This window comes from Andrographis paniculata, unplaced genomic scaffold (genome assembly GCF_009805555.1).
Source record: "Andrographis paniculata isolate CXL003 unplaced genomic scaffold, ASM980555v1 Contig60END, whole genome shotgun sequence".
Lineage (NCBI taxonomy): Eukaryota > Viridiplantae > Streptophyta > Magnoliopsida > Lamiales > Acanthaceae > Andrographis > Andrographis paniculata.
In genome coordinates, this window is record NW_026137596.1 from 2,795,549 (window position 1) to 2,821,478 (window position 25,930).

At 36.5% G+C, this 25,930-nt stretch overlaps 5 protein-coding genes across 17 annotated transcripts; 3 read left to right on the plus strand and 2 right to left on the minus strand.

The window, feature by feature from the left end:
• Positions 1-1,193: 1,193 nt before the first annotated feature.
• On the plus strand, positions 1,194-6,556 carry LOC127259413 (protein DGS1, mitochondrial). 2 transcript variants are annotated; one of them, XM_051286736.1, is made up of 14 exons: positions 1,194-1,603; positions 1,955-2,069; positions 2,162-2,365; positions 2,629-2,766; positions 2,958-3,116; positions 3,476-3,670; positions 3,879-3,979; positions 4,547-4,636; positions 5,438-5,510; positions 5,582-5,610; positions 5,696-5,819; positions 5,950-6,060; positions 6,154-6,254; positions 6,356-6,556. In XM_051286736.1, exons 1-14 carry the CDS (start codon positions 1,353-1,355, stop codon positions 6,474-6,476), a joined length of 1,812 nt encoding a protein of 603 aa, XP_051142693.1. In that variant the 5' UTR covers positions 1,194-1,352; the 3' UTR covers positions 6,477-6,556. The 2 variants fall into 2 exon arrangements, with proteins under 2 accessions (XP_051142693.1, XP_051142694.1); XM_051286737.1 differs by lacking the exon at positions 1,194-1,603 and adding an exon at positions 1,686-1,787.
• A 60-nt stretch (positions 6,557-6,616) lies between these two features.
• Positions 6,617-8,256, minus strand: LOC127259415 (molybdopterin synthase catalytic subunit-like). 3 transcript variants are annotated; one of them, XM_051286740.1, is made up of 2 exons: positions 8,097-8,256; positions 6,617-7,427 (listed from the first exon to the last, which is right to left on the minus strand). In XM_051286740.1, the coding sequence occupies exon 2, from the start codon at positions 7,376-7,378 to the stop codon at positions 6,806-6,808; it is 573 nt and encodes a 190-aa protein (XP_051142697.1). In that variant the 5' UTR covers positions 7,379-7,427; positions 8,097-8,256; the 3' UTR covers positions 6,617-6,805. The 3 variants fall into 3 exon arrangements, with proteins under 3 accessions (XP_051142697.1, XP_051142699.1, XP_051142698.1); XM_051286742.1 differs by having other exon boundaries at positions 6,617-7,464; positions 8,097-8,253; XM_051286741.1 differs by having other exon boundaries at positions 6,617-7,434; positions 8,097-8,252.
• Positions 8,257-9,573: 1,317 nt separating this feature from the next.
• LOC127259258 (cyclin-dependent kinase C-2-like) lies at positions 9,574-13,491 on the plus strand. 2 transcript variants are annotated; one of them, XM_051286462.1, is made up of 13 exons: positions 9,574-9,822; positions 9,922-10,051; positions 10,169-10,250; positions 10,354-10,444; positions 10,532-10,561; positions 10,707-10,816; positions 10,934-11,006; positions 11,089-11,209; positions 11,297-11,414; positions 11,681-11,820; positions 11,907-11,964; positions 12,426-12,496; positions 12,570-13,491. In XM_051286462.1, the coding sequence occupies exons 2-13, from the start codon at positions 9,942-9,944 to the stop codon at positions 13,114-13,116; spliced, it is 1,551 nt and encodes a 516-aa protein (XP_051142419.1). In that variant the 5' UTR covers positions 9,574-9,822; positions 9,922-9,941; the 3' UTR covers positions 13,117-13,491. The 2 variants fall into 2 exon arrangements, with proteins under 2 accessions (XP_051142419.1, XP_051142420.1); XM_051286463.1 differs by having other exon boundaries at positions 9,928-10,051.
• A 939-nt stretch (positions 13,492-14,430) lies between these two features.
• LOC127259256 (molybdopterin biosynthesis protein CNX1) lies at positions 14,431-25,906 on the minus strand. 9 transcript variants are annotated; one of them, XM_051286456.1, is made up of 17 exons: positions 25,489-25,906; positions 24,959-25,085; positions 24,195-24,325; positions 23,529-23,630; positions 23,315-23,398; positions 22,686-22,913; positions 22,356-22,546; positions 22,130-22,228; positions 21,616-21,924; positions 20,532-20,689; positions 20,096-20,202; positions 19,064-19,120; positions 17,937-18,740; positions 17,322-17,423; positions 15,676-16,132; positions 15,313-15,547; positions 14,431-15,201 (listed from the first exon to the last, which is right to left on the minus strand). In XM_051286456.1, the coding sequence occupies exons 1-13, from the start codon at positions 25,657-25,659 to the stop codon at positions 18,522-18,524; spliced, it is 1,983 nt and encodes a 660-aa protein (XP_051142413.1). In that variant the 5' UTR covers positions 25,660-25,906; the 3' UTR covers positions 14,431-15,201; positions 15,313-15,547; positions 15,676-16,132; positions 17,322-17,423; positions 17,937-18,521. The 9 variants fall into 9 exon arrangements, with proteins under 9 accessions (XP_051142413.1, XP_051142415.1, XP_051142414.1 ...); XM_051286458.1 differs by having other exon boundaries at positions 17,929-18,740; XM_051286457.1 differs by having other exon boundaries at positions 17,907-18,740.
• On the plus strand, positions 14,683-17,435 carry LOC127259474 (serine carboxypeptidase 1-like). The gene is made up of 8 exons (XM_051286833.1): positions 14,683-15,043; positions 15,125-15,232; positions 15,327-15,598; positions 15,692-15,943; positions 16,032-16,138; positions 16,255-16,341; positions 16,731-16,836; positions 17,287-17,435. The coding sequence occupies exons 1-8, from the start codon at positions 14,683-14,685 to the stop codon at positions 17,425-17,427; spliced, it is 1,434 nt and encodes a 477-aa protein (XP_051142790.1). The 3' UTR covers positions 17,428-17,435.
• Positions 25,907-25,930: the final 24 nt, after the last annotated feature.

Genomic DNA, 25,930 nt, shown 5'->3' on the forward strand with positions numbered 1-25,930 from the left:
ATTTTTCTAATACTTTTATTTTAATTTTTATCCTATTTTAATATTAAAATTAAAATACTATTATTTTTTGGTTTCTATATTTAACCAAATCAATATAGTTTTAGCTGATGAATATAATATGTTATATGTTTTTATACTGTAATTACACCATGACATAAATATAGTTATATTTTTATGAATTATAAATTTAAAAATATTTTTTTTATATTACTTAATTTAAAATTTAATACAAAAAAAAAAAAAAAGAAGAAATAACCATGTTGAACTGTACTCGGTCAGATCCAATTCATTGCGCCTTTATTTGATGTATGGTAGGTTTTTATCCGTCCATACGTGTCTTTGCAATGCCATCTTTCTTCCTTTCGAATTTTCTTTTTTGACTTTTTACATATATATATATATCTATTAAAAGTAGTTTTAGAAACTTTCATTAAAATTACCATCCCATTTACAATACTGGTTGAAAGTCAAATGTCACAACTCTTTTTAAAGGCGAATTACACATTTTTATCATTTAAAATTTTAAAATATTACTATATGCATATAGCAGTAATTTATTACTCCCTCCGTCCCAAACAAGGTGCAACATTTGCTTTTGACACAAATTTTTAAGTAGGTAGTATAAAGTAGGATAATTTAGAAATTAGGTGATGTGATGGAGAGAAAAATATATATTTTATTTTTTTATTTGGATGATGTGAGAGAAGAAAGCGTGGGATGAAGATTAAGTATAATTAATTATTTTCTATTTTGGAAATATTGCATAATATTTGAAACATACCAAAAGGAAAATGTTGCAGATTTTTTGGGACCGAGGGAGTACTAAATTTCACCCATTATTAAAGCACTGCTTCTAATCTTCCTTCTCCTTTTACCTTTCTTGTTAGGTCTTCCCTTTTTATTTTTATTTTTTATATGATTTTTTTTTAAGAAAATAAAAGTGTCAAATGAGCAGTGTTGTGTAAACAGAGCTATAATAATACATGAAGATATTGTAAAATGTTTTTATATTTCCTTCATCCTAATTCATGTAAATTTTTGTTTTTATATTTTTGTAAAAATTTTAAAATATTTTAAAATTTAAATATAGTTAAAAATAAATCCTTTGATTGGGCTCTTATATTGTAAAGTTACTTATAAATCTTTGTAACTTCAAAAGCCCAGTATAGAAAGCCCAAATAAATAGTGCTGTGTTTGATGTGGCCCAGTATTTAAAAGCCCATTCAGGGCCCAAAGTGCAGTCGGCTTCCTGTCGCCGGCTTCTTTCCAAACCCCATTTCCGAGCTGACTTTCCATTTCAGAGGCGCGCAAACGACGCGCAGTTGTCCGTTGAGCTGTTGTTCCGTGCAGTCATGGAGGTTTCGCCGGATAGCGATTTTCCGTTGCCGTCAAACGAGGGGGAAGGAAGTCTTGTCTCAATCTACTCCAACTATCTTTACAATCGGCTCCGAAGCTTCTTACCTGCTTCGTTGTTACCGACCGACGGTGTTCTGTCGAGGATCGCGAACTTCTATGGTTCGTCGAGGCGGAGACGCAGGAAAACTTGCTTACCCCTACCGTTGCCGTCTGCTGCGGCTGCCGCTTCTCTCGACCGATCATCTGCGTATGGATTCAATATTGGCTAATTGTTTGCTGTTTGCTCGTCATTCTTATTTGAAGTTAGTGATACTTGGTTAGCCTTTTTTTTTTTTTTTTCCTCTGAGGTGAAATGGCTTTGGAATGCATTTTGGATGGGAAGGGATGAAAGGAGGGATAGTTTGAGTAGCTGGTTCTAAGATCCGTCTTATGTAAATATATTTTGGTTAAAAGTTGTGGCTGGAATACCTTGCTATTTTTGTAATAGTAAATTTCATCGTCGTTTTATATTTGTCAGTGAGAGTGAAAGAATATAATCGGAATGATTCTGTTCAACGTTTATTTAGTTAGAAAATAATGTATCATGCTCTACATGTAGGTTTACACCAGAGGCGTGTAGAATTTTTGATGTTATGGAAGATATTATCGGGAGCACAATTCAAAATCTGCACAGAATCCAGAAGCATTTAGATTTTTGGCAATTCAGAGCTGAGGTTAGTATGGAGCTCTATTTATTTTGTACTGGCAAGTAGCAGTTATTTTGTAACAATTTCTCAATGATGTGAAATGCATCTTCATGTTTCAGGGTTCAAATGCTCGGAAAGCATACTTCATGTTATGTGAACGGGGACCGTATGCTTTTGCTAATGGTAGTGCTCAACTGCTACGTGATTGTCTAGCTGATGTTTCTGGGATGCAGAAGCTTTATTCTTCTGCATCATCTCATATATCTGAGAGGATTAGTGTATTGACTAGCTTAAGATACTTTTTAGCTACATTTTTGGCCAAGGTTAGGCATTATTATTCCTTATTTAATTTTGAGCATTCTGAACCATTAAACCAGCATGTTATTTTGTTGACATTGGACAATCTTGTGGTATGAGACCAGGACAAATGATAGCATCTCTATCATTTTTGGTCAGAAGTATTTTAGAGCTTCATGTTCTAGGATATAATTCTAAATTGACTATAGATTCAAATATTGGGTAAAATTTATTATTTGTTGGATAATGTGTGTAAGTTAATTTGTCCTTTGATTGGTGATGTACACAGGTTTATATGGATGTTGATAAGATTGGTGAGGATCTGGTCAAGGATCCAGAGAATTCACTGCCTGCACTATTGCTTGCCATCAATGAATCATTTATGAAATTGGAAGCTTCAATTGCTTATTTTCAGTCAAATAGCCAGGTGTGGTGTCCTGTTATAGCTTATGTAACTACTATTTTTATTTCCTTGGACTAGTCGAATACTGCCTTACATTTGTTGCATGTGTACCGTATGTCATAGACAGCCTTGGTCAATTCTATTGCTTGAACTTTCCATTTACTGCTTACCCCACTTATTATTGTTATTTATTTTATATTCTGATGAGTGTGCAGATTGGCTCATCAGAGCAAGAAAGTTACTTGGAGCCTCTGATGTTTGAAAAACTTTCTGAAGTAAAGAATATTTCTCAATGGACTGATCACGATATTCGAGATTCCATCAACTTGGTTTATGAAAATCTACGCAGATTGGACTCTTACTTGTCTGTTCTTGTAAGAGTTTCCCTAGAATGATCTCTTTGGTTTTTTGCTTTTCTCATGCTTGTTTTGTTTTAATGGTTCCTTTATTATGAAACTGCCATCTCACTGGACCATTAGATAAGTTCAACTCAGAATTATAATAGGACAAAGAGCATAATGATAATCTGAAATTAATTGCTTCTTTCAACTTTTTTTACCTATTGTCTTTTAGGAAAATATCTCTTCCAGCAATGCCTATGCCTGTGAATATTGGCTATGCTAAGATAGGATTCTAGTTCAACTAATTCTCTGCAAGGTAGTGTCGTTGTTGCAAGAAATCTTATCTGGGTCTTACTATAGGCTAAATTCCTAAAATATGTGATCTTGTTCAGGTTTCCAAACATCGCAAGCCAAGGAAAGTAACTTTGTACTGGATACGTTACAGCTGTGGAATTTTGGGTGTTTCTGTTTGTTCATTGTGGCTACTTCGTCATAGCAAATTGATGGGAAGCTCCGACATTGACAATTGGATTCGTGAAGCGAAGGACTCAGCTAAAAGCTTTTGGAATGATCACGTAGAGCAGCCGGTATGTTTTTGAATCCTTGATTATTGTGTTGCAATTGATTCATGTCAGTTAGGGTGCTTATGTTGGCACTTACCTATCATATTTTCCGAATTTACTTTATTATATTTTGGTGTGATGATATAATGCATCGGACTATTCTCTTCTGCTGATGGTTTTAAACTCTCTCTCTCTCTCTCTCTTCCTGTTGCTATTATTATTTTAAAATTAGGTTCTTTCCATAAGGGATGAGCTTTTTGAAACCTTCAGAAAAAGACAAAAAGGTGCAATGGAACGGGAAGAGGTGCAGTTGACAGCTGACTCTCTACATAGGTATGCAATAGCCGAAGAGAAGAAAGCTCCATCCATTTGTTCTTGTCTATTGCACTTTTATAGAGTTCACTGATCAGCATTTGTTCTGCATGTTTAATTGTTGTAACCATGGATTAATACTACATCTTTAGCAACCTACAAATAAATTTGAATATTCTATGTAATTCACGCCCCTTTGTTATAATTTGGCAAGTATTATCTTGCTTTGATTGACTGCACTAGTTCCAACCTTGTAAACTATGACAAATAAATATTTTCCTTACATCACATATTTACTAAATAAATAATTAACTTATGTCCCTTACCAACTTTTCTGATAGTTCCATGCTAAAGGTTTTATGCAAAAAAAACTGCTTGCACATGAGAGTGCATGTTGGATGAATAAATGTACATGCATTCTAAAACATTTCGTTATGGGCATTAGTTTTTATTTATATTTTTTTTAGGAAAGGGTGATGTGTTTTGTTTTTTCCTTAATCCAAAGGAATTTAGCTGAACTTATTTTCTTCATTTCAATCTGTTTGGAAAACTTTGCTTATTAAAACCAAGTTCATTTTCTTTTGGCAGAACACTCCTAGCTTTTAGCGAGCAAACAACAGGTAAAAGATTTCCAGAGAATACTTCTGACCAGGAAATGCTTGAGATTGTAATGACCAGGTAAACTATTTTTTGCAGTCTTTAGAAAACCTTTTCTAGCAAGGCCCTCTATTTTTACTAGCATTACTGTATTTGGGTTCTTCTGGATTTCGCTCTTTAGGATAATTCATGTTTCTTTAATATATTGACATGTATCAGAAATCTTGTAGATTAAGATTGACCAAATATCTTAATTTTGATATAGTTGATTCTTCTATCAAGGCAAACCAGATCATATATTGTTGCATATCCAGCTATGCAAGCAAGTATTCTGGTGCTAACCATATGAATCAAATGTTTTTCTTATTCAAGTCCCTATTGATTTCATAACCTTCAATTCTTGAACGCTAGGGGTGTGTTTGGTTTGTGTTTTGTGTTTTCATAGTGATTTGATGTTATGTTTTTGTGAGAGAGAATCATGTAGTTTTCTCAAAGAGCGTGGGATTGCATAGTATTGAAACTTTAAAGAGTTGCTAAAAGAACTGAGCCTGGGTTGCTTGTGGTTTCTTCATACACACAGAGATATATCAATATAAGTTATTTAAGAAGTTTCATCTGCTTTCACATCAACATTTTTTTTTCACTCTTTTCAAGTTGGCATGGGAATTAGCAGATGATATTCACTTGATGAACTTAGAACTTTTAAAAATTAGCCTCCCCAGGAATTATAAAATCAAAATTGTTGCTATCATGTTTGGGTGCCATAATGACATTGATGTGATAGGTAAAATTTAAGCCTTTTGACTTTCTTGATAAGCATATGGGATGCATCTATGCTTGACAACCTATTGGTAGATGAAGTACTAAGAGATTAATTTTCAGATATGAAAAAGAACTCATGCATCCAATCCAGGGTCTTGTGGGCGGAGAACTCGTCCGTGCTCTTCTAATTCAGGTAACATACCTGACTCTGCAACATTCAATAATTTATGTTCTTCGTCATCTGACGCACCTTCTCTAATACAGGTTCAGAAGTTAAAATTAGATATTGAAGAGTGAGTTAATTCTTTGGTGCTTTGGAATCTTAATTATGTAGTACTTTTGGGAGATCATCCCTTATTGCCTGTTTTTTCTAAGCAGGGCAATGCTTGAGCTGGATCAGATCCTGAGGGCCAACGAAATTAACTTTGCTATCTTAGCTGCTTTGCCAGCGTTCTTCATCTCTCTTGCTCTAGCCATGTTGGTACGAGCATGGTTGAAACAGGTAAAACAGTTTGAGCGTGCCTCCAATATTAGATCAACAGTTTGATAGAGATTCAAATACACGTTTTGAGAATATGTAGGAGCCACAATTGATATGGGATTGTAAGATTGTTACTAAATCTTGAAATTAGGATACCCGTGCTGAAGGTAGAGGACGAGTTGCTCGTATCCAAAGAAGGCTTCTGCTAGTGGAGATTGAGAGAGCTATAATGCAGATGCAAAATTTCAATAATCAAGGCCTGGTATGTGTACCTGCAACACTAACTGTAATGCATACTTCCAACAACATTTTCGGAAAAGCATTATCTAACTGATATATATCTATAATTCGGCAGGAAAACGATGCCCAATGCATGTACGGGCTGGTGCTGTGTTTTCTGGATTCATTACACTGCACGGTAGAGGGGCATGCAAAGGCAACAGGTGAATGGATAAGGTTAGTGTGTTCTTTTCCTCACACCTCGGGTGTTTGTTATAGGCTTGGGAATAGGTAAGCATCGTATTTATGATTTTTCTGACTAATCATTTTGCATACAGTTTGAGACAGGACATGATGGATCTGGCAAAGCCGGGGCTGAAACCTGACCATAAGCTGCTCATTACGTCGCGCATGGAGAGAGCATACGACTGCTTGTCCCCGTCGTCAAGGCGCAGTTAGTTAATTCTCGAGTATGATCATCTATCTCTTAACAATTGTTGGTTTGGATTTTGTTTCAATTAAAGCTTGTGATTTTGATCTTGGTGGATACTGCTAGTAAGTACTAAAAGTAGGTTATAATATAATAAAACACTTTGAACTCGGGTTTAGGAACTATTAATATTAGTGAATGCGGAGAATTAATACCGTGCTGATTTGAATATAATGGTGTCAAATCAGCACGAACGAAATATACCAATAGCATATTTTTATTTTACACAATACATGTACGATAAAAATGTGCTATTATCATTATTATGTGCTAAAATCAACTGTTGTATTATGTGTTATCACACATGGTCTGCATCGGGATTTACCTTAACCTTTCCCGCACAACATCCCTTTTTCTTCTCACCGAGTTGGTCGCGCCTCTCCAAATACTCGGAATTCTCTTTCCACACCTCCCCATTGCTATACACTTCTTTCTTCCATATCGGCACTGTCCCCTTCACCTCATCGATTATATACTTGCACCCATCCAATGCATCGCTCCGGTGCACCGACGACACTGCGATGAATACGCTCGTTTCACCCACTGGGACTCGCCCTACGCGGTGTGCCACTGCAATTGCGTTCACCTTCCACAATGATCTCACGGACGAACAGATTGATTTTATGCACCGAATTGCCATGGGAACGTATGCCTCATATCGTAGCTCCACCACGGACTTCCCCTCAAAGGTGTCCCGCGTAGTCCCAGCAAATGTCGCAATGGCGCCACAGTGCGGCGACTGGACCAAGTTTATGTATTTGTTGATATCGATGGGGATGTTGTCCTCTAATATCTCGACTACGTTGATATCGATGGGGATGTTGTCCTCTAATATCTCGACTACATTCTTATCCTTCTCTTCTTCCGCCATCACTCTCAATGGAATCCTCCTCCTCCTGATTGATCTCCAGCAAGAATGCCTAGAAGCTAAAACAAGATTCTAAAGAGATCCAACGCCTAAATTTTGAATTAAAACAATGGAATCTGATGAATACAATCAAATCATAATCTAAACAATAAGCTAAATATCTAACATCCCTCGAATAGAAACCAACTTGAATTTACTAGAAAGTTCGATAATTTACACAAAAATGCTATAATCCAAGTATCTAAAATATCTAAAAAATACATATTATTGTGATTTGGTTTCATTGTTTTTCTCTTCTTCTACTGTTGCACTATCCGTATGTAGAAAAAATAATGCAATCTCAATTTTCACCGCCAATTAAATAGGGAGGAACCAACACAGCCAAAACAAAACATTCAATTTTTCTTTTACTAAAGCATGGCGAAGATTTCCAATCATTCCTCCTACTCGAACAAAAAACCAAAATCCTTTCAAGTTTCAACACATTAATTCAAATGGCGTAAACTTCACAAAATAGGGGGCGGAAATGATTCAATTCGTTTACTACAACACCAGCTAAGTCCGGTTATTCCTCTGACGCAATTAAACAGCAGAAATCCTCACAAAATCATCCACTGTAAATCAATCAATTAAGAACCAGAGACAAAGCAAGCCAGAATCTGCATCCACGGTCAGAAATCAATAGAAAATAAACAGGAAAACCGATCCACACAACATTGACCTTAAGCAGCCATGGCGAGAGTAGCAGTATGAGATCTCGGTCCGCGTAAGGCCTACAGCTAGCTAAGTGATATTATCCGCTCCGATTCTCGTCTCGTCTCGTCTCGTCGCTTGTCGCTTGCTCTCAGAGATTATTATTTGGCGGCTGATTCTCTGTAGCCTTTATTATGTTTAATAAAAATAATCGGGTCTTTTTCTGAATACGATTCCCAATTAAAATAATCAGGCCCGTGTAGCTTTCAATATTGGGCCTTTGGCCCATCCTTATACATTTATTTATTTATTTATTTTATATAGAGAATTTTCAATTCCTCAATCATGCCATACAATTCAGTCTTAATATTGCAAGTTAAGCAAACTTGCTCAAAATCTATTGTATATAGTAAAAATGCAAAAAGACGTACTTCAAGTTTTATTTATTAGGTGATGTTAAATTAAAATATATATGATATATCTTTTTCGTCATAATTGATATTTACTTGTAAATACAAATTTAAATTATACAAATTTATTATAAAATAAATAAATATGTAAATGAATAAATAATTTATCAACTTTTATTTTTATAAATTTTACAAAAAAATAGATAACAATTCATTTACTTTTTTTATTTATATAAAATTTACATAAGTAAGTTCGTATATACATAAATATCATGACTACATATCAAATTTTTTTCGTTATAAGTGGACTTGTTGGAATAATTCACTTTTATATTATAAGATGTCTATAATGCCAAAAAATTCAAACTACGACATCTTTAAATTTATATATCATACATTATTAGTCTAGTAGAACTTGACTTGTCGAGCCTAGTAGATTTCACAGGAGTTTATGTATAGGGTAGCGGCTGCACACTTCATAAAAAAGAAATAAAGAAAATTAACAAATATACGCTTCTTTAACTATATGTTTCTCTAGTCCAAAATATTTTAAGAGGGATGTAATTAATAGATAATTAAGAATATATCAGTAAAAATAATTATTTTATAATATAAATAATTATAAATTAAGATTAAGATAACTAATTAGTTTAATTAAAATTTAAAAAAAATTAAAAAATTTAAAATGAGATTAAAGTGTGTAATCATTTAAAAATAATAATAAAGTGACATATACTTGGAATGGAGAGAAACGACAAAGGTGGATATAGTATCTGGGACGGAGAGAATATTATAATTACTGTAAACATTAGAATTTAGGAAATATTTCATTAATAAAAAATTAAAAATATATTAATAAAAACAATTATTTTAATATAGAAATAATCAAAGATTTAAAATTTAAATAAATAATGAATATACTTGAAATAAAAAAACTAAAATATGATTAAATGTACAATTTCTGTAAACAAAATGCCATAAAATGCTATGGACAAAAATAAAAACTGGAAGTAAATAATAACTGTATATCATACTCTTTTTTAGGGTAAAGCAATATATATATATATTTTCTTGATTGACGTATATATATATTTGTTCTTATTGACAATGGAGATCTTCATTAGGATTTTCAATAATGTTTCCGCTGGCGTAAGGTTGTGTTTCGTCGCCTGTAACCGACGTGTGCAGTTGTGCTACAGCTGATCGCTGTCTTGTTAGTTTCGCCGCATTGTTTTTCTTGATCTCCGCGCCGGACGGAAGATTGCTCACCGCAATTGGATTCAGACTTCGCTTGTTTGAATTTTGTAATCGCCACGCACTGTTAAACCCTAATTTCAAATTTTTGTAGGTTCTTCCTCTCGCGATTATTATTTTATTCAATTAGGGTTTTGGTAAATTCTTTTGGCTCTAAATCATTTGCCAATCCGGCGATTTGTTTGCAAGACGCAGGCGAGAGAAGGAGAATGGCGATAGCAGCGCCGGAGCAGCTGAACGTAACCGAAGTGCCGGCTTGGGGCTCTCGAAGCGTCGATTGCTTCGAAAAATTGGAGCAGATTGGTGAAGGAACCTATGGGTAATTATTTCTTTATCCAGTCTGTAGAATTGTGAGCTCTACGTGATAGTTACAACTTCAAGTTTCACTTTCAAGCTTGATTTCTCTAATCTAATGTGGGAAATCTGGCAAGTGCAGACAAGTTTACATGGCTAAAGAAATCAAAACAGGGGAAATTGTTGCCTTAAAGAAAATCAGGATGGACAACGAAAGAGAGGGGGTACGGACTTACATCTGTTAATGATGTGGAAGATCCCTGTTGATTTATAATCGACTTACAGAATCCAATATAGGATGTCGTTTAAATCCTTGTGTGCTTGCAGTTTCCCATAACAGCCATCCGTGAAATTAAAATATTGAAGAAGCTTCACCATGAGAATGTTATCAAGTTGAAAGAGATTGTGACCTCTACTGGTAATGTTAATTTTGCTATTGTATATGCTATAAACTGTATTCTCTTGTGTTTTTCCACTGCAACTGAAGTTTGTAATTTTCATCCAGGTCCTGAGAAGGATGAACAAGGGGCACCAGGTTAATAGACTCTTTCTAGAATTGTAGTTAAACGATAATTTTTAATTGTTGGTCTTAGCTGAGTGTAGCCGTCCGAGAGCTTATCTGTTGGCAGAAAGCTAATGTTGATGGTTTTCACATTCATATACCTTTTGTGGTCTTCCAGATGGCAACAAGTACAAAGGTGGAATTTACATGGTTTTTGAGTATATGGACCATGATTTGACTGGTCTTGCTGATCGTCCTGGGATGAGATTTTCAGTGGCACAGATTAAGGTATTGTCCGAAACTTGTATATAAACCTGAAAAGAACATTGATTTATTGGTATATCAGATGGGAAGAGGAGCAACATGCCGATGAATGGGTTTTCACTATATTTTATCTTCTTTCAGTGCTATATGAGGCAGCTTTTGACCGGGCTTCACTACTGTCATGTAAATCAAGTTCTTCACCGTGATATTAAAGGTTAAAACTGAAAAGAATTATTTAGCTTGAGTCATTTTCCATTTTTTATAGTAATTTGAAGCTCTTTCCCTTTGGATTGCAGGCTCAAATCTTCTGATTGACAATGAAGGAAATCTAAAGCTTGCAGATTTTGGTCTTGCTCGATCATTTTCAAACGAACACAATGCTAATCTCACAAATCGAGTGATTACCTTGTGGTACAGGTAAACTGCCAAATACCAATTGTGCCTGAGTTTCAAATGCGCAAAACTTGAATTTATTCATTAAACGATCTGGTTTTAATCATGTAGGCCACCAGAGTTGCTGCTCGGAGCCACAAAGTATGGCCCTGCAGTTGATATGTGGTCTGTTGGTTGCATCTTTGCCGAGCTTCTCAATGGGAAACCAATCTTTCCTGGGAAAGATGAGGTGTCCATTTTTATTATTTTTTGAATTAGTTGTATACTGCAATAATTGCAGAGGATTCCTATAATAATTTGAACTTATTTATCAAAAAAATGCTAATTGTTTTTCAATTTCCTGCATACTCATCCAGATTTATGCATATCTCTATCCATAAAGTTAAAACCTCTGACAGGGTGATTTCATAGTCATCAGTTCAGTTTATATGGATTGTCTGATATGTTCTCTGCATATCTAAGGTTGTATTGTGATTTTGTGGTTTTGTTTTGTAGCCGGAACAAATAAATAAAATCTTTGATATTTGTGGAGCGCCTAGCGAAGATATTTGGCCCGGGGTCTCGAAAATCCCTTGGTATAACAACTTCAAGCATGGAAGGGCTTCAAAGAGGCGTCTCAGAGAACATTTCAGGCAGTAAGTGATAAAAGATTGGTGATTTGGTTTTTCAACATCTGCCTATGTTGATGAGCCTGAATGCATTCTTAATTTCCTTTTTCTAGCTTTGATCGTCATGCATTGGATTTACTGGATCGGATGCTGACTCTTGACCCATCTCAGGTATGCTCTTCTTCTATATACCTCTACCGAATATTTTCTGGCCAATTGCTCTTGCCTTTGAGGTTTCTCATATTAGTGTCACCCAACATATGCATGCATATCCAAGGGTAATATAAGTCATATTCTAAGAAATATTAGGGTGAATAAATTACTTCATCCACCCTAGTAACTTATTTCTACATTGTTATAAGCCCTTAACTCAATCTGATCAGGTTTATCAATGATTGAATTTATGGATTATTAATCCCTCCCTTAAAACAGTTTAAGGGCATGTTTCAATTAATTCGATGGGATAATGATCTCATTTATAACATGATTTTGCTTAATTGTACATGTGTCTTCTAGCCAAGAACCCAATTATCTGGCAGCATTATGTTTAATTATTATCACCATAGAACATTGCTGCGTGCAGCTGAGTTACCTAAAACCATTTGTGATTTGCCCCCTCTTTATTTATATAGAGAATATCAGCCAAGGATGCTCTTGATGCTGAGTATTTCTGGACAGATCCATTGCCTTGTGATCCCAAGAGGTTCGTCCCTTAAACTTCTCCGTATGCTACCTACATAAATTACTTAATTCTAAACTAAACCTGTTTCCGTCAGTTTGCCAAAATACGAATCTTCCCACGAGTTCCAGACAAAGAAAAAGCGGCAGCAGCAACGCCAGCAAGAAGAGAACGCAAAACGCCTAAAGCTACAGCAACAGCATTCCCGTCCGCCGCCATTTCAGCAGGGTCACACTCACACCCAAATACGCCCAGGTCCGAACCCGCAGATGCATGTTTCCCAACCCCAGGTTGCTGGAGCACCGGGCGGGGGCGGTCACCATTACGGTAAGCCCCGCGGACCTTCAGCAGGGCCTGGGAGATATCCTCCGGGAGGGCATCCCTCCGGGGGCTACAACCACCCAAGTCGAGGCCAAGGTCCATACCCACCTCAGGGGCGAGCACCGCCCCCTTATGGTTCTAGCGGTATGCCAGGTGGTGCAGGTACAGGGGTAGGTCGAGGAGGAGGAGGAGGTGGCCCTAACTACCCCCATGGTGGTGGTGGTGCTCCGTACGGAGCTTCTGGGTCCGGAGGAGGACGCGGGTCCAGCATTATTCCCGGCGGCGGCGGCAACCGCAATCAGCAGTACAATTGGCAGCAATGACATGGTATTATTATTGTTGTCTGTACTTTTGGCTCTTTTCTTGAGATGACAAAGCTGTTGTGGTTCTTGGCGAAGAGAGAGAGAGAGAGGGAAGAGAAGTGGTTTGATGCATTACGAATTGAGATTGGGATTGTAAGGGAGGCAGACAAAACATATGATACGCCACGATGATACTTGGTTGTTGGTATGGACCATGCTATCCTATGGTTTGGTATATAGTGTCAAAATCCATGACTCTCTCTCTCTCTCTCAACCGTATGTCGCTTTAAAAAATTAATTATAGTCCCGTAAAGAACGGCCCTGTGGTGTAGAAATGGACTCGTGATCTTGAGATTATGACTTTAAACTCGAATGTTTTCAGGTTCACTTGCAACACATGATTTGTTGTGTGACTTTTTTTGGGTCTAGTTTGGAGGCTATTAGGATTGTTCGGGAGTTTACCTAGAGCACAATCGAACACCCGAATAATAACGGCTGTGGGTTTCCATGGTTAATATAGGGTGACTTGTTTTGTCGGATCTAATTTGCAGACAATTAGGTTTGACCGTAGACTCGTGACTGTGAGATTATGAGTTCAAACTTCCGCCTCCGAATCTCAAACTTGTCGGACCTAGTTGAAGAGTAATGGCCCGGGTTCTTAAGTTATCGAAAATAAATCATATTCCTTGTGGGATCCCAACAGGTAGGCCTTTTTGTACTGATTTAACAACATAATAATTTCGTTTAAATTAAATAAGCAAATTTAGTTGAAATTGTTGTTTGGTTTGTCATATATATAGAGATATGCCTTCCACTGCCACATTTGTTTGTTGTATGCATATTTATCCAATTCCATACATTTAACTTCATCCATATGTCCAAGATATACAATACAGATTCGATCCGAAACATTAATATATACCTCCTCCGCACCATAATAATATTATATTCGAACGCAATGCAAGTACAGACAAGACAAGACGAGACAATCCATTCAAACTTGAAATGAACAAAAAACTAAGGGTGTGTTTGTTTGAGAATTTGGATTTTGGGTTGAGATTTGAATAGTAAAAATTTTGAATTTGAATAGTTGTATGATGTGATATAAATAAGAATTGATGTGATGTTTTGAATGTAAAATTGATTTTTAGTATAATATAAAAAATGAAAAATAAATGTTTGATTTGATATTTTTGGAGGGAAAATTTTGTGGGAATAGTAGAAATCCCACAAAATCCCCCAAACAAACACACCGTAAGTATAAGAGAAGAAAGAATGATCCAAGACAAGAAAGCCAACACAAAGAAAGAAAGACACGACTGAGTTTTCCATGTCTAAGACCAAGACCAACAGCTATTTATTACACACACACATTTCATCTGTTAGTATGTTAGTTAGTTTACATCCCCAAAGTTCCCCCTCCCAACAGGACAACCTATGTCCATCCATTTTGCCGTCCCCCTTCGGTTCCGTTGGCTATGTTCCTCTCTCTCTCTCTCTATATATATATATATATACACACATATACATACAGTATATCGGCTAGCCATTGTAAGCTAAACCAGTCCAAGCAGCAGGAATAACAAGATGAACAATCTTGCATCTTTGTTTCTGGTAACAACCCTTTCCTTCGGTCTTTTGATCCTCTGCAGTGCAGACCAGGCGACTTACCTGCATCGCTATCTCAAGACAAGGAGATCAACTCATTCCACCAATACTGAATTACCTGCAGAAAAGGAAGAGTTTGATGAATTTCTTTCAGACCAATCTGGACTGATGGCTGCTGACAAGATTGACACATTGCCAGGGGCCCCAGACAATGTGGATTTCGATCAGTATGCAGGGTATGTTACAGTCGATCCACAGGCTGGGAAGGCTCTCTTCTATTACTTTGTCGAGTCTCCAGTTAATTCTTCCACCAATCCTCTGCTTCTGTGGCTTAATGGAGGTAAAGATTCAATCTTTTCACGTATTCGATATCACTAAGCTTAGTGGGCATTATGATACCTATAAAACGGCTGATTTGCAGGGCCAGGATGCTCATCATTTGGATATGGAGCCATGGAGGAGTTGGGCCCTTTCAGAGTCAACAGCGATGGCAAAACTCTGTATCGGAATCCATACGCGTGGAACAATGGTGAGTTCATTCGAAAAATGTAAAAAACATAGATAGTACAAAAATTAACTTATGGACTGGTAATAGGAAGTTACTGATACCTGGAATTGGGCAGTGGCGAATGTGATCTTCCTTGAGTCGCCTGCTGGGGTAGGCTTCTCATATTCAAACAGAACCAGTGATTACAACAACACTGGCGACACAAGTACTGCCAACGATGCCTACACTTTTCTGGTCAACTGGCTTGAGAGGTTCCCACAGTACAAAACCCGGGATTTTTACATCACAGGGGAGAGCTACGCCGGCCACTATGTGCCTCAGTTGGCAAACACTATCCTGCTCAGAAACAAGATTAGCCAAACAGTGATCAATCTAAAGGGCATTGCGGTATGTATGTTGAAATAAGATGCTAAGTTTTAAGCCCCAACAGAGCGATGTATGTGAGGCTTGTATAACAAATTTACCTTTCGAAATCTTTAGATAGGGAATGCGCTGGTAGACGACACATCAATGGGGACTGGGTACTATGACCATGTATGGTCACACGCATTGAACTCTGATGAGACGCATGCAGCCATCTTCAAGTACTGCAATTTTGAAAACAACACTGCATCCGATCAATGTTACAGTGCAGCAATGACCTCTGCCAAAGAGCTGGGTGATATTGATATAAATAACATGTACGCACCAATCTGTCTGAATTCAGCGCTCAAGAATGGCTCCACTGGTTCAGTAAGTTCCTGAAACAATAGCTCTAACAACCTTAAATCAGATACTATTGTATTATTGCAGCCTTATGGATCCCTAATCATTTTTGCAGGTTACTTTCTTCGATCCCTGCTCAGATGCATACGTCACTTCCTACTTGAACACCGCAGAAGTACAAAAGGCTTTACATGTGATGCCCACAACTTGGAGTCACTGCAGGCAAGTGAACATCAACTAAACTATTTCTACAGTTTAATTCTGAATAGAAAATGAGTTGTGTAAATCTTGACTAAAATCATGCTGTGACAAATATATAATGTGTTTGATTTCTGCAGAGGGTTCTACTGGAAAGATTGGCAAAGTGATGTTTTGCCCACAATAAAGAATATCATGGCTAGTGGCACACGAGTGTGGCTATACAGGCAAGTAAAGTATTTTCAAGTACTCTTAAAGATGTGTTTGTTTGGGGGATTGGATTAGATTTCTACTATTCATCCTATTTTTTTCCCCCCAAAAACATCAAATCAAACACCTATTTTTTATTTTTTATATTATACTAAAAATCAATTTTACATTCAAAACATCACATCAACACCTATTTATATCACATCATACTCTATTCAAATTCAAAATTTTTACTATTCAAATCCCAACTCAAAATCCAAACCCCCAAACAAACACACCTTAATGTCTTGTTGTCATGTGTTCTATTTCTCTAAGACTAATATGATTCAATCTCTTACTTATAATATATTTTCCCTCAGTCACTTTTAAATTATTCACTTAGTTTTACTATGTTTTGGTCCTACAGTGGTGACATAGATGCAAATGTTCCGGTTACATCCACAAGGTATGCAATCAACAGCCTCAAGCTTCCAGTCGAGGCTGCCTGGGACGCATGGTACCATGATAATGAGGTGAGTTTAGGGTAGTCACAGAATCAATCTCCTAGACTCAAAACACACAAGTTGCTTAATTTTCTTCCTAGTTCAACATTGAACAAGCTAGAGCAACTCAATAATCATCAATTCGTAGATTTCATGTTCATATGCTGGTAAATCCTTTGAATGCTAATCCCTAGTTAAATTTGTGTCGAAAAACTCAAAAAGTTTTCAACCTGACTTTCCTTTTTTTGGGTTTTTGGGCATCAAATCAAACTAATATAGTTTAACATTTCGCTGTGAAACAAAAGGTATTCAAACAGGAAGTTACATTTTTTCGGTTTTTTTTTTTTTTTTTTTCAGTTAAATGTCATAACACACTTATATGCGCTTGAATATTTCCTATAGAAGAAAGCAAAATCAATTATATCAATCGAGCTCTAGTACGACCATATAAATAACATGCCTAAGTTTGGACAACGACAGGTAGGAGGCTATGTCGTGGTATACAAAGGACTGACCTTCGTGACAGTGAGAGGTGCAGGACATCTTGTGCCAAGCTACCAACCTGAGAGGGCACTTTTCATGCTTTCATCTTTCCTTAAAGGGGTTTCTCCAGCTTCCTAGCCATCAAAGAATATCTATCTTCAGTCAAACATCAAATAAAGCAGCAAGTATTCATGTCGCCTATTCCTTAACACAGCAGAAAAAATCATTCAGTTAATGTTTCTATATGGTAAGTACTTGAATACAAAGTATAGAATTAAGGACTTGTAAGTTGCAAGAAACCTGTCTACTTGATGTATTTCGTTCAATGAAATTGAGTGAAGTAATAGAAAGTGAAATGCAGATCCAAATAATTTTGAACATATCAAGCTTGATCTTATCTTCATAAAAGCAATTATACGAAAAACTAAAGACAAAGATGGCCCACATCAATTGGTACGTATTAAAAGAAAAACCCTACGAACGCTATGAACTGTTGCAATCAATAGAAAATGTTGCAACATCATTTCTCTTGCAGATATGGAATGGAAGCATCACATAGAATATAATCACAGACTACAAATATCACTTAAAGAAAAAGTCTGTGAACTTGGACAGACCAAAAAGGAGAAATAAAAGTACGTAAATACTTGAATGTTGCTGCCGTCCATTTGCCTTTAGAAGAGTCTGGGAATCTTGGGGAGTGCAGATACAGGTGGTGCATGGCATCAACAATTCATCCAAATGGTGCGTCACATCCCACAATTAACACTTATAAACAATGGATATGATATCTTGCTAATCTACCATGCAGATAAGACTATTTATCTGCCCTGATCTCATAAGCACAAATTTTTACAACTATATGTCAAACTGGGAAAAATGAGCTAGGCAATGCATAATGATCCTCTCTGCTTGTCTTCTGCTGAAACAGTTGGTCAGCGCAGCAAAGCTCAAACAAATACTGCAAGCACATACACATAGAAAGAAAAGTAACAAGTAACTTTGCTAGGACGGAAATAAACACACAAACTCAGCTAAACAAATTGAATCTACTTCTACCTTACGGAAAATTGATACGTTTTCCAGAAAAGACATCCATTATACAAATCTTGTAGCACTGTGGTTTATTTTAAGCCTTTCTACATGTTATTTAATCCTTTAAAAGGCAGTAAAGCTTTCATTCTGAGTGACGTTTGTAGGGTAAATTATGGACCTTTTCTACTAAGGAGCAACTAATGGGAACAAGAACAACCAGGTTCCTCAGCACCCCCGCCAGCCAACTTATAGCTATGTTCCCAGGTGTCTGTACGGCCTGCTTGTGCATGTGGGACATGCCGAGGATGCTTCTCTCTCTTATCTCCTTTTACTTGTTTCAGTGCATGCTTCAGTGCAGGCAGTAAAGCCTCCATACATTCAGCAGTAGCATTAGGGTTTCCAGGCATGTTAATGATCTGATCACAAAGAAAAATTAGTGACAAAGCAATTATACTCCTACAATAGACAACAAAAATCATATTGTTTACGTTAGATCATTTTGAGAGAGATGAGTTTGTGCAATTGGGTTGCACAACACTAAGCGAAATGAAAGAGGCATATTTCCACTTTCTGGCATTCTTCATCAGCTATTATAATAATTAGATGATATATTGGAAGAATAAGAAGATGAGCCTGTGTTTTTTATTTTATCACTTTTGCATGGTAACAAACAAATAACATTCATAAGGAATTACTTAAATATGCAACAAAAAATTACTATCAGACACTATTGGCTTACCAAGGTTGACCCTCGTATTCCAGCAGCAGATCGTGATAGCATTGCAAATGGTGTCACCTGTTTACATGGTCCTCAATAATTACCAAAAAAACAAGAAATATTTGATATGCCATAGCTTGGTGATGCAAAGGAACATGTCCACATTGAGTTTATTTACTTCACATATGAACCCTTGATTGCATTATTTATAAACTATATATGTAATAAAAAGGAAGAAAGAGAAACTAACTATGAATACATTTATAAGGCTTAAAGGACTGAATGAACATTTTTTTTCATTCAAACTTTTCATAAATTTAAATAAAATAATTATGTATGTATATGATTACTCAGCAGAAAAATCAATTTTCTCAAGAAAAATCAGAAATGAACATGGTCTTCCTGAACGATCAAGATATGTCAGTTGATTCCACCTCAAATTGAGGCAAATAAAGTTCTGAATCTCAAGGATTAAGCAGGTAACTAGACTTTGTTTTAGGTAACTAGACTTACAGGAATGATGAAAGTTAATATCAAATTTCAGTCTCACTGAGCTTTAATACAACTACTCCTATAATCTTGAGCCTCTTAAAAGCATGGCCAAGATACCTTTGCCAGTTTAATTGGCCATTAGAGATTTCTCTCAGAGAGAGAAAAGTGAAAACATTACAGCCACATTCATATAGCATCGATCGTCAAATTTATGGACGGAATTTGGCTGTACTTGCAGGTGAAAAAAGCATTCCCCTCTTAAATTTGAGAGATGTGTAAAACTCACAAATGAGTGAAAGTGTTATTGTGTTGTTTGTTTATCCATATGATAATAGCATATTTACATGTTAAAACTAGGTGTAAGTCTTTACAAGAAAAACAAAGTGGCTCATAAACAAAAACTATAAACTCCTTGCTAGGCTAACATGATCATAACTAATTCAGGTTAAGTATCCAGAAGACATGTTTTGAATTCTGTCTTTTGTATGTACACCAAATAACATAAAACAACATAAGCACAAGGATAAATAAGTGGCCACAAAAGAAAACTTTTAAAAATACCTTCAAACTCTCTTGCATCATAACATAAAGTAGACCAGGTGTCTCCTTGTGTATCACTTGTTTTGTTGCTTCAGGAGTGACATCTCTAGGGGTAAATCCGGTGCCACCTGTTTCATTTCCACTAGTTCAGAAAAACAACAGCATATTGTTCTCTGATGCTTGTTAATTATATTTGAACACAATGTTTGTATACATATGTGTACGCAATAGTATATACTATAACAATATCTTATTATAAGCTCCAAAAAGCACATCTTTTATCATGTTATAAGCCCCTTTAACTATTCTTTTCTCAAAATATATTCAATGAGCTAATAAACTCTTTAATGGCTTGCCTCAAAAACCCTTTACATTCATAAATCAAAAGTTTGGGGCTATGTTTAACTTTAGACAATGCATAGAGTAAAGACATTAGGTGTTTTAAAAAATAACTCACCAAGAGTAAGAATAAGATCTATTTTATCAACATCGCTCCATCTCTCCAGCACTTCCTTAATTTTTGGAATATCGTCTGGAACAACTTCTGTTGCAACAACTTTTGCCCCACCTAGTTTTTCTGATGATGAATTCACAACAGATACGGCCCGTGGGCCACTGCAAAATTATGCAACTCATTACTAGATATACAAATGGTTTTGGGGGAGAACAGCAGTTCATTACTACTGAAAAACTACAAGAATACTGGAAGCCAAACAAAGGCAAAGAACCGTAGGGTAGAAGTTTAAGATGTTGGTGACAGTTACATCACTTCTTAAAATGCAACAAAAAATTCAAAGACAACTTCCCAGCTTAACATACAATATAAAATGGTTCCCATGAACATTTTCCAACTTAAGGTTAAATAACTGAATCTCAGAGAAATCAGGTTAAACACAGCCACAATGTCATTCAATATACTAGATTTGTTGCAAAGTTTTCAGTGAATCCATGTTGCTCTTTCACATGGAGTTATATCAACTATGCACTTTTTCTAGCATCAATAAAGTGACCTTTCAGGAATGATGATCCAGAAAGATGTATCATGATGCAACCATTTCTAATCCAGTGCAATTTATTGCCTTTTCATAAAAATAATACTTGGCCTACAGGTTGCAGATGGATTATTTCAATAGTAGAATCTAAGTCTCCACAGATAGTTCCAATATATTGTTGATCAAATTGTTCTCAAACTATGACCTCCACACTCTTATTCCAGAAAATTGAGCCAGAGTCAATTAAGTCAGGATGCAAATCAAGATTTTCCAAGCTTCATTATGAAGTTCTAACTAAAACATCTTTCTTCAGCCAAAACAAGGAAATGACAAAGGGAAATGCCCATGTATAACTAAAATAGGAGAAAGACGAGGGGAATGAGACATAATCTGAAATGGGGTAATTTAGACAGGAGATAAGAGTGGGTTAGTACAGATGCAAAGAGTAAATCCAACTTACAGTAGCACATAATCATATTGTGACAAAATACGATAAAGGATCATAACATCATACTTCTCAAAAGACATAGATTATAGGATGAGAAGTACCTTCGATCAGGTCCACCTCCTGATGAAACTGTATCGCTCACTGTAAGAATAGCCACTCTATACTCTGGATTGTTATGAATGTCTGCATCGGTGTTTCCACTGTAGCTTCTTTGTGTCTTACTGATTGCTCTCAATGATGACAAGTTGCCACTTCCATCAAAACCAATTATATCAGAAATGACAATTGCCACCACAGTAGTTCCAGCAGGAATCAAGCTGCCTGTAGGAGGCAGTTCCAACAACGCATTTGCTGACTTCATACTCAATAGTCGACTGCTAATTTGGTTGCCAGTGCTCTCAGCAACAAATCTGACACTCATTGAGGGGCAAATATAACTACACCATGCCTTTCAACAAAATTAGACTAGGGGTAACTAGGAACCTATTAATGCAAAGGTTTAACTCATGGCACTTAAAAAGATCACATTTCCTTGAATATAACAGAACATTTGAGTTGAGAGAGAGATTAGATAAGCAGGAAAACAAAAATGATGAAGCATGAGAAGATCCTCACCCTGAATTATCCGCACTGGCTTCCCACTTGAGAGCAGAACGATGAAACTCTGGACGGATGGGATCTGCCTTAATTGATTGCTTAAGCCGAGCATGCACTCTACCAACATAGATATGTATAGTAAGAGAGAATAATAAGCTGACATATAACAGTAAGAACATAGAAAACTGAGGAAAATTTAACAATATTAAAACCAAAAAAAGAAAGATATACAACTCCCAGAAACCTTGGAAGGTGAGGTTGTTTCCATCCAGAGAGATGTCGAATTGTAGGAACCAGAAAGAGGTTGAAACAAACTAGGCAGCTAACTGGGTTTCCTGGCAAACCAAATGCAAGAACCTTCTTATCTGCCCTTGCCCCAGTTGATCCCGATGGAACCTCAGCAAATGTAAGAGGTTTTCCAGGTTTCATCCAAACCTGAATGGAAAATCATGAAAAAAGGAAAAAATATTTTCAGTAAAAGGCTATGAAGAAAGACAAGTCACCTCCAGGACCTCACACCTACAATAATTCACATTAGAGGCAGAACTAGTAAGAAAATCGTTGCTGACGATACCTTGTGAAAATATAATCTTCCTTTCTTTCCAAGCAAAGGCTTAACAAAATCCCTGTCTCCCATTGAAACTCCTCCAGAAGTTAACAGGATGTCTATGCCACTTGAAAATGCCTTATCCAAAACATCCTCAATTTCTTTTTCATCATCATGAGCTATACCAAGGTCAAGAACTTCACAATGGTATTGAACTGCTGCTGCGAGGATCATGGAGCGGTTGGAGTCCCTAATCTGCAGAAAAAAAACACACCTTAATAGGAAGGCTGCAGTTTACGTAATTCGTATAAATCGCTATTTTGAATACAAACATAAGCTCAAGCTTAGAGATAATCTGACGAATTAGCGGAACAGCCACTAGCAAGGGAAAAGAAGTAAAATACAAAAAGATGAATCTAAGGAAAATATGCTAGGGTCAATTGCTCAGGTCTATCCCAAGATCTCCATGTTCCCCATCCCAATACATAATTTTATCGTTATGAATGATATTATTCAGTGTAAACTATATATACAGTTGAATTATTCAATTAAGATTGGTGAATTTGCACATTATTATGTCCATCTTCCACTATCTGCAAACATGTAACCTAGTAATGAGCTATGAATGATGGACGTCATTGATATATCTCCACTACCTGACCACGATTCAAAGACTTAGTGGTTGGCTCAACTAGTTCATCACCAGTGGAAAGTACTGCAATTTTCGGGGTGGGATGCACCTGTAATTCAGTATTGTCAATAAGTATTTAAGAAGCTCCTTCCACTCTGCAACACAAAATCTGACGATTGACTGATATAAAAGGAAAATAGGAAGAGAAACAGACGTGATCAGATCTCAAACAGGAATACCTTCACAGAAAATACACCCGCTGTAGCAAGTAGACCAATTTCTGCAGGGCCTATACGCTCTCCAGAGTACAAAACTACATCACCTTTGGCAATATCATACCCCTGGAACACATGCCCATGGAATTCCAACGTGTAATAACAAATATAGAAGACAGGGATGGCACTATAGCAGCAACAATATATGAAACAAAATTACAAAGATCAATCATAATAATGTATTCATTGGTATTCAACACATGTTTTATGGGTTTTCCTAGTACGAATGTTACATCCAAAATTAAAAAAAAAAACTTAAAATATCAGACAGCAAGATTCAACAGAACCAAATGAATTCATAAAAAATCTGTGTGTTGCATATATATGCAATTAGAGCTTAAAATGGGGAAGAAACTACTTGAGAGTTTTAGCAGAAAGTATCACTGAAGAATTCTAACAGAAGAAACAGAATTTCCTCAGGAAGATTTACTCTAAACTAGCAACATGGAAATTCTTCATGCAATCAATTATATTCAAGAGAAAAGATGCCAGCAATATATTTCCAATGCCAGGCACTTCCAACAGAAACATTATAATGCATCAATCAGACAACCATGATTATCAAGTTGGGGGCAGTCATAGTAGAAGTTTAACTAATTGAATTCTGTAGTAAAATGAAAATTCTCATACCACTGGTCTAATATCAAGTCCCTTTGAGACCTGTTTCAATATCCGCACTCGCTTCTGATCAGAAGATTCACTCTCTACTATCGCTGTATCTTCTACTTGCACAACAGCATCCGCTCCATCAGGTATTGGTCCTGAGAATTGTGTGAATTGGACATGTCAAGTTAGTTTAATAGTCCAAAGAATGTTCACAGCTTTTAAAAATAACCTACAATGAACGAATCTGTGAAGCCACATTGTGTTTGGGTATATTATGCCTTTGATTGGTCATTACAAACTTAAGAGAGAATACACTTTCTGCTGTGCACCTACTGAACGTTGTGAAAAAGCAACGATGCTTGGAGCTAAATTAGCAAATATTCAACATCATTCTGGTTGAAGATTCACATTTAATTTTGATGGCGATACTACTAAGGTCATTACTATAACATGAGACATTGTTTCGCTAATAAAAGACATGCTAAATGAGATATACAATGGTCAGCTCTCCGGGAGAACTTTTTATGCTGGTGAGGAAATACATCAATTGCAACTTCACAATCTTGCTTGGCATTGGCCATTTTGGCACACATTTTAGTCCCTTTCGAACTTAGCACTTAGCAGGTCTATTGTTTCCTAACTCTAATGAAATGAAAGAAAATTCCTAGGCAAGATTTGACAGACTAAATTCTGAACTTCCAAAACTCAGGAAGAGCCCATTGTCCAGCGATATCAGACACGAAAATGCTAAACACAAAACAAAGATTCTTAAGCACCGGAGCACTCACCTCCTGTTGTGACATACGCAACTGTTCCAGGGGTCAACATGATGTCGATAGCATCATCCCCTGCTCGTGCCTCGGTAACAACAGGATACTCACCAGGACCATCTGAAGCAACCACAGCATAACCATCCTAGACAACATAAGAATACAATAATGACACCAATGAAACCATCTGACCATAACACGCGGAAACTCTAAATCATATTATCAGGGAAATGGCATTTATTCATTGAATTAAAAATCCCAGCAAAACGAAATGAATCCTGAAACCCTTCGTAAACCCATAAACCAAAAAATCAATGCAACAGTATACTTTTCAATAATGTAATGCCAGCTAAAACCTAAACCCCAAATCTATCGCCCAACATAAACTCATCTTTCACTTCTCCAATAAAAACAAACACTCGAACACCAACTCCGCCAGAACAAAAAAAAAAACACAACAAAAACTCTTTTTCAAAGAAACTCCACTATTAGCTCAATCAAATGCACAGAGAGCGTTGAAATTCCAAAATTAAAAACTGAACTGTGACCTTAATAGACGCAGGATACGGCGGAAGAGGATCGGGAGCAACCACGTCTTGTGCTAAGACTTTGCCCAACGCCTGGTGCAGCGGCACAGTCACCGGCGGCAGCCTTTGCGCAACCCTAAGTATTATCTCCAGGGCCTCCTCCACGGACACCATCTTATTAGAATCAGCCATTTCGGAAAATCAACCGGGAATTAGAGAAAGAGATTGATTTATACTGTGTGGTGGGGTTTTATCTTGACTTGGGTGGATTCTTTCGACTAGGGGATATATATATAGTCCGAGAATCTCAACTGAGCTGTAGATTCTGATTGTTCTGTCTGTCCTGCAAGAGTATTAATCAAAAATCATTTTTGTCAAATTCAATATCATAATTATAATTTTGGTATCGAAAAAACATGGCTGGTTGAGCATGAACACGGGCCGTAATGATAACATCCCCATA